General features: G+C 47.5%; 1 protein-coding gene and 1 non-coding gene across 9 annotated transcripts in view; both read right to left on the reverse strand.

Moving 5' to 3' along the window:
- TEX14 (testis expressed 14, intercellular bridge forming factor) overlaps window positions 1–15,190 on the reverse strand; it is a 59,074-nt gene that overhangs the window by 36,035 nt on the left and 7,849 nt on the right. For all 8 annotated transcript variants that reach the window (XM_053367952.1, XM_053367955.1, XM_053367954.1 and 5 more), the window contains exons 3-13: window positions 10,786–10,900; window positions 9,852–10,017; window positions 8,824–8,960; window positions 8,084–8,153; window positions 6,542–6,672; window positions 5,550–5,663; window positions 3,974–4,097; window positions 3,159–3,337; window positions 2,164–2,315; window positions 1,103–1,293; window positions 257–446 (exon numbers count right to left, since the gene is read on the reverse strand). In XM_053367952.1, coding sequence (XP_053223927.1) covers window positions 257–446; window positions 1,103–1,293; window positions 2,164–2,315; window positions 3,159–3,337; window positions 3,974–4,097; window positions 5,550–5,663; window positions 6,542–6,672; window positions 8,084–8,153; window positions 8,824–8,960; window positions 9,852–10,017; window positions 10,786–10,900 — 1,569 coding nt within the window. The remainder of the gene's footprint in view (window positions 1–256; window positions 447–1,102; window positions 1,294–2,163; window positions 2,316–3,158; window positions 3,338–3,973; window positions 4,098–5,549; window positions 5,664–6,541; window positions 6,673–8,083; window positions 8,154–8,823; window positions 8,961–9,851; window positions 10,018–10,785; window positions 10,901–15,190) is intronic.
- LOC128403256 (small nucleolar RNA U3) lies at window positions 12,038–12,255 on the reverse strand. The gene has a single exon (XR_008327905.1). It is a non-coding gene; the product is annotated as a small nucleolar RNA U3 (small nucleolar RNA).

Consider the following 15,190-nt stretch of genomic DNA (forward strand, 5'->3'; position numbering starts at 1 on the left):
TGTCTGGAGGGCCACAAACAGACAGAAGAGACCAACCATAGCTCTGTACTACCTACACTGACGGGCAGCAGCTCTCCAGGATTTCAGGCCTAACTGGAGACGCGGCTGTGGACTGAGCCTGGAGCCTTCTGCATGCAAAGCAGGTGCTCTGCCACTCAGATGCAGCCCTTCCCATTTGCCCCAGGAGGGAAACTGCCACCGGCAGCAAAGACACAAAAGGCCAGGCTTTGGCCCTTGCAGCAAAAGCAGAACTTACAAGGCAGACACGGGACGCTCTGCTCCTCTTCTGGCTTCTCTTCTTCCTGCTCCTCTTCTGGCAACTCTTCTTCCACCTTGACCGAGACAGCGGAGGCGGACGGCAAGCAGATATTAATGTCAGCACGGGCTTCGGCCTTCGACGGCCCAGAACTGTCACCATGGCGGGTCCTACGAGACTCAAGCAAATCCTGCAGTGGCAAGGAGAATGGTGTCAGGACACAGGCGACCCCTCTCTCCCTGCAACCAAATCAGGTTGCCATTGTTGAGACAGTGGAGTGCGCCTCCAGGGGTAGAGTCAATCCTTTGCGTTAGGAGCATTAAAGTGTACTCCCCAAGACACAAGCCTGGGGAGTGTGAATGGAGGTCCTAGCCTGCCCAGATGACAAGCCCGCCCCTCTCAGCCTCGCTGATGTGGTCCAAAGGAAAGCAGAGCAATACGTTTGGCACCACCTTGGCTGCAGGAGTTGCCGGAAGGAGGCTTACAAGGCATTCTCCAACCGTCTTAGCGACTCAACTCCTGATTTGTGTGGGTTTTACCCCTTAGACTTTTCTTCTCCTGAAATATCCTGCAAGGCAGCACAGGTGTAGGGTCAAAGTTTTCCTTCTCCTAGATGAGCTACCACTTTTCAAGTGATCCATTGCTGGGGGGAGTTTAAGCACAGGCTCTCTGGAGTTGAGAAGTAGCCTTGCAAAAATACTGTTTACAAAACACACTGGCGGTCAGTTTATAGCTAGCTAGCCAGCCACACCTGGGTGCCCAGAGGTGGTTCAAATTTGCCAGAGGTGACCAGCAGTGAAGTTGTTTGCAAGACCAGATTTGGGAGGCTCAATTGCTCTGGTTCACCTTCAGGTCATTCTTCAAGATGTATCGGATATCCTGCAGGTTCATGGTGCGTTGCTTCTGCCTGGACTCCAGCCCGGTCTTCACGATGTCATAATAGGGCTTGGGCAGCCTGGCATCCGCTTCCAGCCACTGCCCCGAAACTATGAGATCCTTAACATCCGGGCCCTCGAACCCATCCCAGGGGATGGTATCTGGAAGACACACAGACCACATGCATGCTCTGATGTGGTGAAGGGGAGGAGCCTGCCTTATGGCAGAGGGCACGTCAAGAAATACACAATTAAAATTAAAACAGAATCAGAATTGTGGAGTTGGAAGGGATCCTGTGGATCATCTAGCAGTAGTAGAATTTTGGCAGCAGCCTTGAAGGGGAGGCTGGGGCCAAACAGCTTGATGAAGACGGGAGGAGAGATTATTCCAAACAAGGTGCAGCAGCCAAGAAATGGGAATGGGGCAGGTCGAGAGCTTCAAAAAGCAAACACACAAACTACAGTTGTAAAAGGGCAGCCAAAATGATCACGGGTGGAGCATTTGGGACTTCTCTGTTTAGCGTAAGAGGCGACCCAACAGAAGTTTATAAAATTCTGCAAGGCATGGAGGATGCGAATAGAGAGGAGGTTTTCTCCCTCTCATAACGCCAGAACTTGTGTTAATCCAATGAACGTTGGAAGATTCAGGACAAATAAAAGGAAGTCCGTCTAGCGGATTGTTAAAACTATGGAACTCACTTCCACAAGAGGCAGTTACAGCCCCCAACTTGGATGGCTTTAAAAGACTGGGCAAATTCAGGGGAGGATAAAGCTATCAATGGCTAGTAGCCACAATGGCTCTGCTCTGCCTCCACGGTCAGAGGCAGTGATGCTTCTCAATACCAGATGCTGGGAACCACAGAAGGGGAGAGCGCTCTTGTGCTTGGGTCTTGCCTGCGAATTCACACAGGTATCTGTCTGGCCGCTGTGAGAACAGAATGGTGGTCTAGATGGGCCATTGGCACGAACCAGCAGGTTCTCCTTATGTTCTCACCTTTGTGAGGCTTAGCATCCCTCCCTCCATTTCTGTACCTGTCAGAGCCTCCTGCATCACTGCGCAGAAGCTGTAGATGTCAGACTTGGTGGTCGCGGTCCTCTGGAGGATTACTTCCGGAGCGCACCACTTGTATAACTGGGAAGGGATGGGCAGCCGTGTCAGGTCGCTGTGCTCTCCCCCATCCTTGCTGCCAAAGACAGGAAACCAAGAGGCCCTCAGAACATGTGGCAAAGGGGGAGAACATACATCCCAGAGATGCTCAGCATTATTTTAAAGCTAGATAACACGTGAAGGGACGCGGGTGGCGCTGTGGGTTAAACCACAGAGCCTAGGACTTGTTGATCAGAAGGTCGCTGGTTCGAATCCCCACGACAGGGTGAGCTCCCGTTGCTCGGTCCCTGCTGCTGCCAACCTAGCAGTTTGAAAGCACGTCAAAAGTGCAAGTAGATAAATAGGTACCACTCCGGCAAGAAGGTAAATGGTGTTTCCGTGCGCTGCTCTGGTTCGCCAGAAGCGGCTTAGTCATGCTGGCCACATGACCCGGAAGCTGTACGCCAGTTCCCTCGGCCAGTAAAGCGAGATGAGCACCGCAACCCCAGAGTCGGCCACGACTGGACCTCATGGTCAGGGGTCCCTTTACCACGTGAAAATGGGTGGTGGTTGGGAGACAGTAGCTGCAAGAGGGCTCTCAAAGACCCACTTGTTTATGTGGGACATTATTGCAGTCAATCAAAACTTATGCATTGCCAAATGGGCACATGAAAGGGCTGAGGCTCACAGAGCTTTCCTGTAAAATTTGCTAGAGAGAACTCAGTGAAATCATTTCCTTTGTCTGCCTTGGCAGGAAGTTTGTAACACTACATACATCCTTCGTGCCTGGGTGGCCTCCTTTTTTCATCATGCTTCCAAGCTGACCATGCATGCGCGTCCGACCTCTGCAGCTCAGACACCATTTCCAAACTTACATTTTGTACTTTTGCTAGTTGCTCAAGTAATATGGGGAGAACGGGGGAAAGTAGGGCGCCTTTACCTCTCGATCATGTACTCCAGGTTGGTAAGCTTGGCTTCCCCCGCCAAAACAACCACCACAGCATAGGAGCTGACCGTGCGGTGGATGAAGCCATGCGAGTGCAGGAACCTCAGGCCATCATTCACCTGGAGCAAGAGGTGAACGAGGGTCTCCATGTGCACAATGGGGAACTCCGAACGCTGCCGAGGGGAAGAGGAAAGAAACCAGCTCTTAGCTTGAGTATTTGCTCTTCCCAGGAACCTCCAGGAAGACAGGATTTAAAACAGGGCAGGTACCCTCCCACACCATACAATTAACGCAGTCAACATATGATGTGGGTGTTAGTTTACTGTCTGGTAATCATTCTGCATTAGAACTGTTTGAGATCAGAGGAGATGATCACGGCCCGGTTCACACATAATGCCAAGCCATGGTTTATTCAACGATGGTTCATTAAACCATGGTTTCTCCAACTGTCCAAACCCTGCCCAGCAGCTTAACTTGAAGTCATGATTTGCTGTCTTTGGCTTGTTTTAACTGTGGCTCAGCACTATGTGCAAAGCCAGCACCCCTTTTACTCCGTCTAACCTACCACATGACGCAGGACAAAATGGATCAAGCCATGAAGCTTGCCAGGTGGCTCTCTTAGCTACGAAGCTCAATGACTTAGTCACAGTCTCTCAGTGTAACCTACCTCACGGGGTTGTTATGAGGATAAAGTTTGGAAGGGGCCAGAAGAACCTGATTTGTCACTCGGAGCTCCTTGGGAGGAAACCACTGGGGGCAGGTAGAACAAATATATTAATTCTGCCAAGAAACAAAAACGGTCACTTTACCCTCTCATGAAGGATGCTATAGAGGGAGCCAAAAGTAACCCTCTCAAACACTAATCGCGTTTTCTCCAAGTCGCTGGATAAACAGACGGCCATCAGCTGCAACAAATGAGGATGGCGGAGCTGGCTGCAGAAGGAGATATGAAAACCCAACAGTGTGAAGGGAAATTGGATTATGAAGGAAGTGCATTTCCAGGCTTACTGATCTTATCCCATCAGAACAGCTCACTCTGCCTTTCCTAACCAACTTAAAGCACCAGAACCAACAAAAAAGCAACAACAGAACATGCCGGGAGCAAAGGCCAAAAGAAGGTGGAAGCTAACATGGATCAGGCCATCAACATGGCACCAGAAAACACAACTGATCTTTCAAGGGATGTTCTGCTGGGTATTACTACGTGCAACCCATTGCCGAGCGGTGAGAGGCTCCGGGGGTGCCTGCGCTTATCCATATTTCCGTTTCCTTGGAATGACGGTTAACAAAAGACTGTGGTGTCTTTAAGACGTGTGGTTTTATTTACACATACATATATAATCAGAGGATAAGATGGAAGGTCTCACAGCACTAACACCTTGAAAGATCTCGCCTCCCCAGGGAAGGTTTTCCAGGGAAGCCCCAAGCCACCACTTTGGCTCCAGCACAGAGCAATGGATGCCTCTGACTCTCCAGCTTCCAGCATCAGCCAAAGCTCACTCACAAAACTCTGGCTATTGTTCTTCTATACAGGAATCAGCAAACATTTTCAGCAGGGGGCCGGTCCACTGTCCCTCAGACCTTGCGGGGGGCTGGACTATATTTGGGGTGGGGGATGAACGAATTCCCATGCCCCACAAATAACCCAGAGATGCATTTTACATAAAAGGACACATTCTACTCATGTAAAAACACGCTGATTCCGGGACCGTCTGTGGGCCGGATTTAGAAGGCAATTAGGCCGGATCCAGCCCCCGGGCCTTAGTTTGTCTACCCATGTTCTATAAGGTGAAGTCTGCTTCCACTAGGTGGTGGGGGGTTACACACACACACACACACACACACACACACGTTTGTCTCTATGGCAACAAGGCAGCCCCTTTTTAAAGTAAATGGCAGGACTGAACTGGCAGGCCAAGGCCACTCCCTTAGCGAAGGAACTGATCTGGCTAGTTTCCCCTAATAGATTCTACCCTCCCTGACACAGAATCACAGCTTTGAAAGGGACTCATGGGTTTCATCCAGACTGACCTCCCCCCACAGACACTGTATATAACCCCCCCTATAACACTGTAATCACCCAAGAGACTGAGGAGGAAGAGAGAAACAAGGAGATTACTTTCCCCAAGGCAAATGGCCACAATACAGATCCCCTCTTTGTTGTTCAAGGACAGACCAAAACAAGGTTACCAGAATAGCTCTAGGGCTTTTCCTTCTTCCTGCTCAGCACCCAAATTGCATGGACACCTTTTACGTATTTGCAAGAAGCGCAAGTTGACATCACTGCTGAGATGCTGCCCCCCCTCCGATCTGAACATCAGTAGAGGAAGGAGCCACAATCGTGATTCAGGTTTTCCCCGCCAAAGCTGCAAGAGGCGGCCGTACCTACTGTGCTCCTGTTCCGCGAGAAGCAGGTCGGAGAGGCGCAGCTTGCTGCAGTGCTGGTGGGGTTTCATGTTCAGCTCCTTCACTGTGACTCTGCTTCCACCCCACATCAAACTGCAAGACCAGGGAAGGGAGGGGAGAGAGGCCAGGGGTGACTTTCTGGACTTTTTCTTTGGCAGTATTGCAGTTTTCAATACTCTGCTTGAACGCATACTCCATCACAGGAGGTGGACAGAAGGGTAGCTCCCAAAGGAAGATCGCCAGTGGTGGTGTAGCAGGCACTGTGCAAGTGGGAGGCCAGGGTTCAAATCCAGGCAGGTCAAACGCTGACATGTGTTTTAATCTGGTTTTTAGTTTACTTTTTATTTTAGTTATTTTTAATGCCTTATTTAAGTGGTGATGGTATTGTTGTTTTATTCTTTTTGTAAACCACTTTTGAGACTGGGGGAACCAAAAGCAAGCACCCTTCAAGTTTTTGGTACTCAAAAAAGAAAATTCCACAGCTCATAACTCTTTAAATCTAAGTGTGTGTCTTTTTGCAGTAGGCTCCGACTGGTGAATCCTAGGGGTTCTACTCCAAAATAAAAGTAATAACAATAATAATAATTTATTATTTGTACCCCACCCATCTGGCTGGGTTTCCCCAGCCACTCTGGGCGACTTCCAACAAGAATTAAAAATACATCAAAATGTCACACATTAAAAACTTTCCTGAACAGGGCTGCCTTCAGATGTCTTCTAAGTGTTAAGTAGTTGTTTATCTCTTTGACAACACAAATCTAAATGGGCAAAAGAAAGACCACTGATATGAAACTGCACTGTTAAATATTATTAAGAACAGGTCTATGTGATTTTGACCACACTTTCTCGTCTGGATGTGTATTGCTTTGGGACTTCATCTTGGGTCAGAAGCGATGTATACATTGAACAAGCCTACACCTAGCCTACTTGGTTAAGAAGCCCAACTCCCCCTTGCAAAAGCATCAACCCACTTGGTCATAGTCATGTACGGCCCAGCTGGAAAGGAGAAGGTTGGTTCATCATCAGCCTGGACCACTTCCTTATCCGCAATGATGGGGAGCGATGCCAGGTAGCCCAGCTGACGGCTGCCTGTGAGGTAAACCTGGCAAGAGAAATAATAATTGTAACAATTGCTCTTTGTTTTCATTTTTCTCCACAACTTTCGTAATTCTGCAAATCTCTTCCTTATGTTCACTTTTGTAAGCCATGAAAATGAAGAAGAAGCCTTTTTCTTACAAAGAAGGATGCTCTGTAAAGAAAGCATAGCTTTCCACTGGCCCTTAATAGTATTATAAATACCTGTCCTTGCGATGATTTCACCTTCTCTATTGACAGTGAATTTTTATTGGATAATGCTATGTTTTATTGTCACGTAAACCACTTTGGTGTTTCTTCTACATAAAAGCAGTGCAGAAATGTTTTCTTACACTTAAAAGACATCCACCCACCAATCCTTTTGCTATTGCTCGAGGACACACGTTTTCCAATCAAGGTCCACATTCTCTTCCAGGAAATCTCCTTGGGGACAGTCAGGCTCAAGGCAAAAAGGTGCAGAGCAACAAATGTTGAAATTTGCATTGACTAGTTTGTACACAGATTCAAGCACCCATATCCATTGTCAACTAAGGCAAGTGAGAGACATTTCAAGGGTTCCAGGACATATCCCAGTGTCAGGAGCACATCAGCAATAAAGTACATAGTGTTAACACTTTATTAGAAGACGCTGCCCAATAGTGCCAGGCCTGGTGAGCACAGCAACTCTTCCTCATTGGTCTGGCCCCAATGAGGCAGTTGCGAGGACTGAAGGTCCCCACCTTCCCCAAGCTCCCTAAGTCTACTCCTCTGCCCGGTCCTTCCCAAGTAATCTGAGATGAAGAAGTCTTGTCTGTCTTTGATCTGCCCTCTTCATACCTCTTCTGGTCCTGGGAGACCAGGGGGCAGGGGAGCTGGTCACAGCAGGAGGGGGAGACCCCCCTGGCTTCTTCAGAAGCCTGCCTCCACCCTGCCTCTTGGGCCTGCCCCCCTCCTCTCCATCCTCTGCTTCTGCCTTTAATTCTGGACTTCTCTCTGCCAGACTCTCGTGGCTCACTAACCCTGTTACCTCTTCAGCTTCCGACATCTCCTCCCAGTCTGCTTCCTCTTCTCCCTTTCTGACCACTTGTCGTCCCAGGCTCTGAGCCTTTGTCCCAGCCCTGACACTCAGCCAGGCAAAAGCACCTGAAGAAGGCGCAGAGCAGGACAGACTAGAGGGCAGGAGAATATCAAGGGCCAAAGAGAGAGACCTGGAGGGCTGCATTTGGCCCCTGGGCTCAAGGTTTTCCACTGGCCAGATTCTGCTCTTTCACCACCAGAAGCCACACCCTGCGCTAAAGACTTGCATAACAGGGATATACTTTTTTGAATTCCCAGCAAAAAATTCTCCAGCTGTTCCCAATTCATTCTTCTAGATACAACCTTGGCTCAAGGGGAACAGGGAGATCCTGTTGCGTCCTGGACCCTTCCACCATATTTACCTTCCCAAAGCCAAAGCTGTAAATGTTTTGGGGGGCACTGCTCCCGCGTCTCAGAATCTTGTCAGCCGTCCTGAAGGACAAAAAAATAAAGGGGGAAAGGGGTGTCTCTTGAAGTAGCTGAGGCTGAGAGGCAGCAACTGACCCAAGTCACCCAGTGAGCTTCATGGCTGAGCTGGAATATGAACCCTGGTCTTCCAGGTCCTTGTCCAACACTCTAACCACTGTACCACACTAGCTCTCATATAACCGTAGGATCAAAGAATTGTACAGTTGGAAGGGACCAAAAGGGTCATCCAGTCCAACCCCCTGCAATGCAGAAATCTTTTGCCCAATGAGGGGATCAAACCCATAACCCTGAGATTTAGAGTCTCTAGACACTTCCTACAAAGCATCTGAAAGGAATTTCACAACACAATAAAAAGACTGCATGTACTGGGCACAATTTCAAAGCCAGCACTGATACAAATGGAGATTTGTTGCTAATACCCAATGACAGATTTTGGATTTTATTTGCTTCTGATCTGGGCTTCCTTTTTGCTTTTATGTGTGCAGTTCTGCTTTTTCACCACATGAGGGAGAAAGAATGATGTCGCAGCCATTCTCTGCGGAGGAACCAAGGGCACTTCCCAAGTGTTTACAAGCCTCTCTTAAAAATAAACGTTTGGTGTGCGGGGAAAGGAAGAGAAGAGGGAGAAACGATTTCTCTCCCCACCATCACTGTCACAGCTGGAGGCACTCACCCTTGCTTGATGCCCACAAACTTGGAGGGGCTAGAGACCAAAGCTCTGGGAGAGTCCACCTTCCGCAGCAAGTCTATGGAGTAGTTCTGCACAATCGCCTGCATGTGGGATGTACATCGCTGGATGAACTCGAGCATCTGCAAAACAGAAGAGGAGGAGAAGCCGCCGGGGATGGTTGGTGGCGGCAAAGACTCCTGAGTTTGAGCGCAAACCTTGAAAGCAACTAGGGATGGAAGGGAGAAAGTGCCTTATAGAACTGAAGAGCTGGAAGGGACCCTGAGGATCATCTAGTCCAGCGGTTCTCAACCTGTGGGTCCCTAGATGTTGTTGGACTACAATTCCCATCATCCCTGAGCTTTGGCCTTGCTAGCTGGGGTGATGGGAGTTGTAGTTCAACAACATCTGGGGACCCACAGGTTGAGTAAGGCTGATCTAGTCCAAGCCCCTGCAATGCAGATGTCCATTATGGTGACTGAACCTGCAACCTTGGCGTTATCAGCACTTGATCTAAGGAAATGAGCTATCCAGTGGTGCCAAGCATCAGTCTGGGCAGCCTTGCAGTGGCTCTCCATGATTTTAGACGTAATCTCTCTCAGTCCTACCTGGAGATGCCAAGGATTAAACATGAGACCTTCTGACTGATAAGCAGGTGCTTTATTCCACTGAGCCACGACCCTTGTCATAGAAACAAATAAACAGTTCTGGATGAAAGCATTAGGGCTGGGGGTGTTGCAAGGTCAGGGATGGGGCGCCTGTAGCCATGTAAACATTGCTGGGACTCCCAATTCCTACCATCCCCTGAAACCTACAGGGCCAGCAGTTGGGGATGCTGAGAACTGGAGCCCAGCAATAACTGATGGGGGGCCCCACAGGCACCCCCATACATGAGCAAAAAAAGCAACACTGCCTGCTGCCTGCAGGAAATGGAAGGCTGACTCTGCATGGAAGAGGCATTTGTGGAGCTTTGTGCACACAGGTGCAAGCTTCTGGGGTAAGTAAGAGGCGAAAGGCCCTAGCCGCCCACACACCTGAGCGCTGCTCTCCTTCCCAGCTGTCACAGCCCAGCTCTGCGGGTTCCTCCCGTTCCTGTCATGGACTCGCAGGTCTCCACCCGCATCCAGCAGTTTGCTGAGAATTGACTGGTTGCCTGAGAAAGCTGCCGCATGGACCGGAGTGCTCCCATCGTGACAGCGGCTGAGAAAACAAGGAACACAAAAGCACTTAGAAGTCCTGATCGGACCAAAGACCTTAATAAGCAATTCCTTGGACTAGGTGGACTCTGGGCTTAAAAACAAAATGCAGAAATGCTTACATCAAGGCTGATTAACATCTTATGTCCTTTTAAATGTGTTTCGGGGTAGGGGTATTGTTTCGCTTCATTTTTGTTCCTGTTTTTATCTCGCATTTTTATGCTGTGAACTGCCTTGTGATCTTCGGATGAAGGGTGGTATACAAATTTAATAAATAATAGCAACACTTGTGCCAAGGATACTCCAAATTCTGCGCAAATAAAAATAGGATTCTGCAAGCTGAGTGAGTTACGCAAACGAAGTAAAATAGTATTGCAGGTTTTCCGGGACCTCACAGCTACTGTCAATGAGCTGGCATTCTCCAGATAGTTTTGACCACAACTCCCATCAACTCTGACCACGGGTCATGCTGGCAGGGGCTGACGCGAGTTGTAGTCCAAAACTTCCGGAAGGGTGCCTGGCTGGGGAAGGCCATTCATTGTAAGGCATTTCCCACACACTTTCCAGCTTAGTTTTGCAGCCCTGGGGTCTCAATGCCTGTTTTTAAAAGGGAATGAGGGGGGAGACCTATCATTATCAGAAAACACGCTTTTTTGCTTTTTCTCCATTTCTGCAGATCTACATGTAGAGGAGAACTCACACACCTCTGGATTTTTTTTAAACCCAGAAAATTGTCTTCCTGTAACAACAAAAATGTAGCTTTTGTACTTACTGATTGGGATCCGAACCATAATCCAAAAGAACGCTGACAACTTTCCCAATACCAAGCAAGGCAGCAGTGAATAGGGGAGTCTGCCCCAATGAGTTAATCGAGTCAGCACTGATTCCTACAAAAATAAGAATGGGGGGGGCGGGAAGAGAGAATTACTGCCATGCTCGTTCCACTTCCCCGGTGCAAATTTTCCCTAAGTGTGTGAGGTCCCACAAAAGCTGCCCTTCTCCATCTCCAACCCTCTGCAATGAATCAGCCAGAGGCACACCATTAAGGGCAGATCACAAATTAAGCTACAGTCATGGGAAAAACAAAAAGCACCCTACTTAATTTCTCTGATTTTACATATGAAGACATAATAACAATCATATGTTCCTTGGCAGGTATTAAAATTAGGTAAATACAACCTCAGATGAACAACACATGACATATTACACCTTGTCATGATTTATTTAACACCGGGCACCTTTCTTACATATCTTTAGACACCAGACAATAATATTCCTCTTCTCCGAGGCCTTTGGGTAATTAAAGAAGTTATGGTCTTTTAAACTGTGGGGGCAGTATTGTTTTCTTTGTTGATCTACTATGTTAGTATGTTTGTTTGTTAAAGTTGTTTGTATTTTTACATCATAAACCTCCCTGTGATCTTCAGATGAAGAACAATATAGAAAATTAATAAATAATAATTCTAATGCTAAGTCTAACAGGCTCATGTCTGCAAAGATTAATATTTGTTCAGAGCAGCCATCCTTCGCTCCACGAAATTCCATGAGCTTATTTCTATGCACAGAATCAGGACATTTTCATTTCATACCCAGTTACAATAATCTGCTGGGTATATATATGCATGCCCACGACCATTTTGAAACTGTTTTAACCACTAATTTCATTCATTTATTCCTTTTTGTAAACAGATTTGAGGTTGCTGTTTTAAAATCAAATTATGCAATAGATTATGCAGAAAAACTAATATGAATGGTTTTATTAGAATTTTAACCAGATTGCCACATTCACTAACCTCAACTTCTTCAGAAAGAGCAAAATAGGCATTTAACCAACAATGGAGAAATTGCAAAGTTAACCAATAGTAGAAGAATGTATCCTTGATACAAAATAATGCCAAATAAACATATAAAGCAAAAGGAAACAACACTCTATTAAGCATATAAAAAACTTTAAAATATGAAACCTCTTTAAAAAGGACCAAATATTTAAGAGCTAATATTTAACCATTTAAAAAAAACGGTAAACCACTCAGTCTGTGTTCTCTCCCTCCAACCTCTTTAACAAAAAAGAGGCGGAACGGTCATCAATAACAGGCAACGGCTGCAAAATGCAACACTGCCTGCTCGCTTCGCGCTCAGAAGAGAACACTTTAACTCCTCCTCGTGGTTTCCGCGGCCAATCACTTTCGAGTACACTTCTCTAGTTACAAACTATAGAAATGATCCCTGAAAGTATAGTCTTAACTAAACGCTTCTCGACTCCCGAGCCTGGTTGCCACGATCCACTCTTCAAGACACGGCGACCGATTTATAACCCATCGAAAACATGCGCGACTTTTGATTCTTACGACAGAAAACTAGCAATTCAAGCCCCCTCGGGATAATTTAAAAGAAATGCTTTTATAAATTGGTATTTGGCCAGGTATCGGCGGTGGACCAGAATCCCTCTCGTTTTCTATCTGCATACGGGACCCAAGCGGCCAATCACAGTCGGGCTTGAGTCTCCACTAAACATGGCAGCCTGCAGTTCGCTTACTGGCTCTTCAAACCCAGGCGGCTACATAGAGGAGGCGGGCCCTCATGACGTCACTCTCCCTGGCTCAGGCAGCTTAACTGTGTCACCGCCGGACAGTCCGCGAGGGTGGAAGGAGTCCTAGTCTTCGCCGCCCCAGGCAAGCCCTGCTCTTGAGTAAAACACGCAAATGATCGTGTTGCAAAGAGACTCCGCAGGGAAGCAACTGGTCCCTGACTCAACTTTCTTGTCAGCCACTAAATGGAGCGATCCTATATACTACAAACTTACTTTTGAAAAAAGACCTGCAGTCCTTGTCAGGGTACATACAGCATTCTAGTCTTCAAATAAGTTCACAATGGTGTAAATCGTTACAACAGCCCCTACAGGTAGGACAGCAATTTTATCCCCTCCACTCTGCCCAACTGGAGCGGCTGAGCGCAGCCACAGTTCCGTGGAAATCACCTCTAAATCAAAGTGCCTATGTTCAGGGCAATGTCTGACATTTTCCTGCCCCCAAGACTCTTAGACTAGCCCTGCTGGGTCAAATCAAAGGCCTATGTAGTCCAGCAGTTTTCCACCAGAAGCCAACCAGATTCAATACAGAAATAAAATGTCTTCTGGACCACCTTACAGGGCTGTTGTATGGAGTTCACTGCTCTGGAGTACATTTTTTTTTAAGTGCACTATCAAAACTAGGACTGAGGTACTATGCACATTTAATCTGGGAATAAATTCAAGTAAACCAAAGGGGATTTATTTCTAAATTATCACCGCGTCAAATGAAATAGCCTAAGCACACATGATCTCATTGCACTGCTACTATCCAGCTGTATGCTTGACCTGTTACTAACATCCACTGACTTTTAATGTGACTTCAAAAAGGAAGTAATTCTACATTACTGTACTTATTTCTTAAAAAAGAAAAAAAGAAATGCAGGTTGTGTCACCTACAAAACCACCTATTTAAGTAGGAACACCTGTTCCCTGTCTTGAAAGCCTTTTCCACCTTGCCTGGGAAGGCGAGACCCTGACTGCAGCTACGAAAGCTGAGGTTGCTGAACAGACTCTTGGGCTGGGGTGTTTTGTTGTTGGAAGGAGATCTGGTGCTGTTGGTTTTTTATGTATTTTTGTGTAAGGTTTTTTGTGATATATGTGAAAATTGTTCAGCTTGGATGTGTATTTTAAAAAAATTTTTTTATCATTTATAACTACTTTTGTTATGTTGCAGTTATGTTCCTTTTTCATGTAAGACACCTTGAGTATGATTGAAGCGTGGAAAGGCAGCATACAAATTATGTATATTTGTACGTATGTAAAATCTATTTTTGGGACGCGGGTGGCGCTGTGGGTAAAACCTCAGCGCCTAGGGCTTGCCGATTGCATGGTCGGCAGTTAGAATCCCCGTGGCAGGGTGAGCTCCCGTCGTTCGGTCCCAGCTCCTGCCCATCTAGCAGTTCGAAAGCACCTCAAAAGTGCAAGTAGATAAATAGGTACCGCTTTATAGCGGGAAGGTAAACGGCGTTTCCGTGTGCTGTGCTGGTGCTGGCTCGCCAGAGCAGCTTCGTCACGCTGGCCACGTGACCCAGAAGTTTCTCCGGACAGCGCTGGCCCCCGGCCTCTTAAGTGAGATGGGCACACAACCCTAGAGTCGGACACAACTGGCCTGTACTGGCAGGGGTACTTTTACCTTTACCTTTAAAATCTATTTTTAAAACATTTTTGAAGCAAATAAGCAGTCTCTGCTTTGCCCTTTTAGCCTCTGAACAAGTAAAGAGAATGGGTCATTGAAAGCAGGGAACAGCAGCTGTATAAACACAACACCACCCACTTGCTTCACACTCAGAAAGGAACAGTTTGATTCCTTGTGCTTAACAAGACCCGGCTACATTTGATTACGGTTCCTACATGTGAACACAGTTATCTGCAAGAATAGCATGGGAGTGGGGGAGAACACTGCTTCCCACACACCCAGCCCAGCTGGGGCACATTGATTTTGTAATATAGAGTGGCAGTTTCACTAAACAGATCTTTCTTCAACAAACTGTATTGGAAGGCCTCAAATTAAGGGTATTCCTGGGTACTTAGAAGACTCGGGACTGCCATAGCTGAATTGATGGGTTCTGGATACTTTAGACCAGAGGTGTTCAACCTTTTTGAGTCCCCAGCTCCCTGGACCAACTACCTTCTTTCTGTGGCAACCCTGCGGAGCTCAGGAGCCCAGTTATGTTACCCCTTGCTTGAAGAGCTGGCAGCCTCTCATCCTTTTTTGAACACCCCCATTTTGTGGAGTGCTCCCTCAGCCTCCTGTCCTCTCCCCTCTCCTTGGGAGTCCTCCGGGCAGCTGCTGCTGCCACCGCCCCTGATCTCTGAGCTGCCCCCCCCCCCGCCATCACTCCAAAAACAGGTGAATCCCAGGGGCACACTTTGCCTGTGGAGCTTATAGTCAGGGCTGCTGCAATAAGCAGCTGTGCAAGCCTTTAGGAGGCAGAGATGCCAAAGGACATTGGAGGAGGGAGGAGAAAAAGGGACAGAGGCCAGTGTTGCCTGCAGCACCCCCGACCATCATTCAATGTACCCCAGAGTGCCACGGCACACTAGTTGAAAACCACTGTTTAGACCACAACTCCCATGAGCTCCAGGCCACACTCTGAACTGACCTCAA

The sequence above is a fragment of the Podarcis raffonei genome, chromosome 15 (assembly GCF_027172205.1).
Source record: "Podarcis raffonei isolate rPodRaf1 chromosome 15, rPodRaf1.pri, whole genome shotgun sequence".
Taxonomy (NCBI): Eukaryota; Metazoa; Chordata; class Lepidosauria; order Squamata; family Lacertidae; genus Podarcis; species Podarcis raffonei.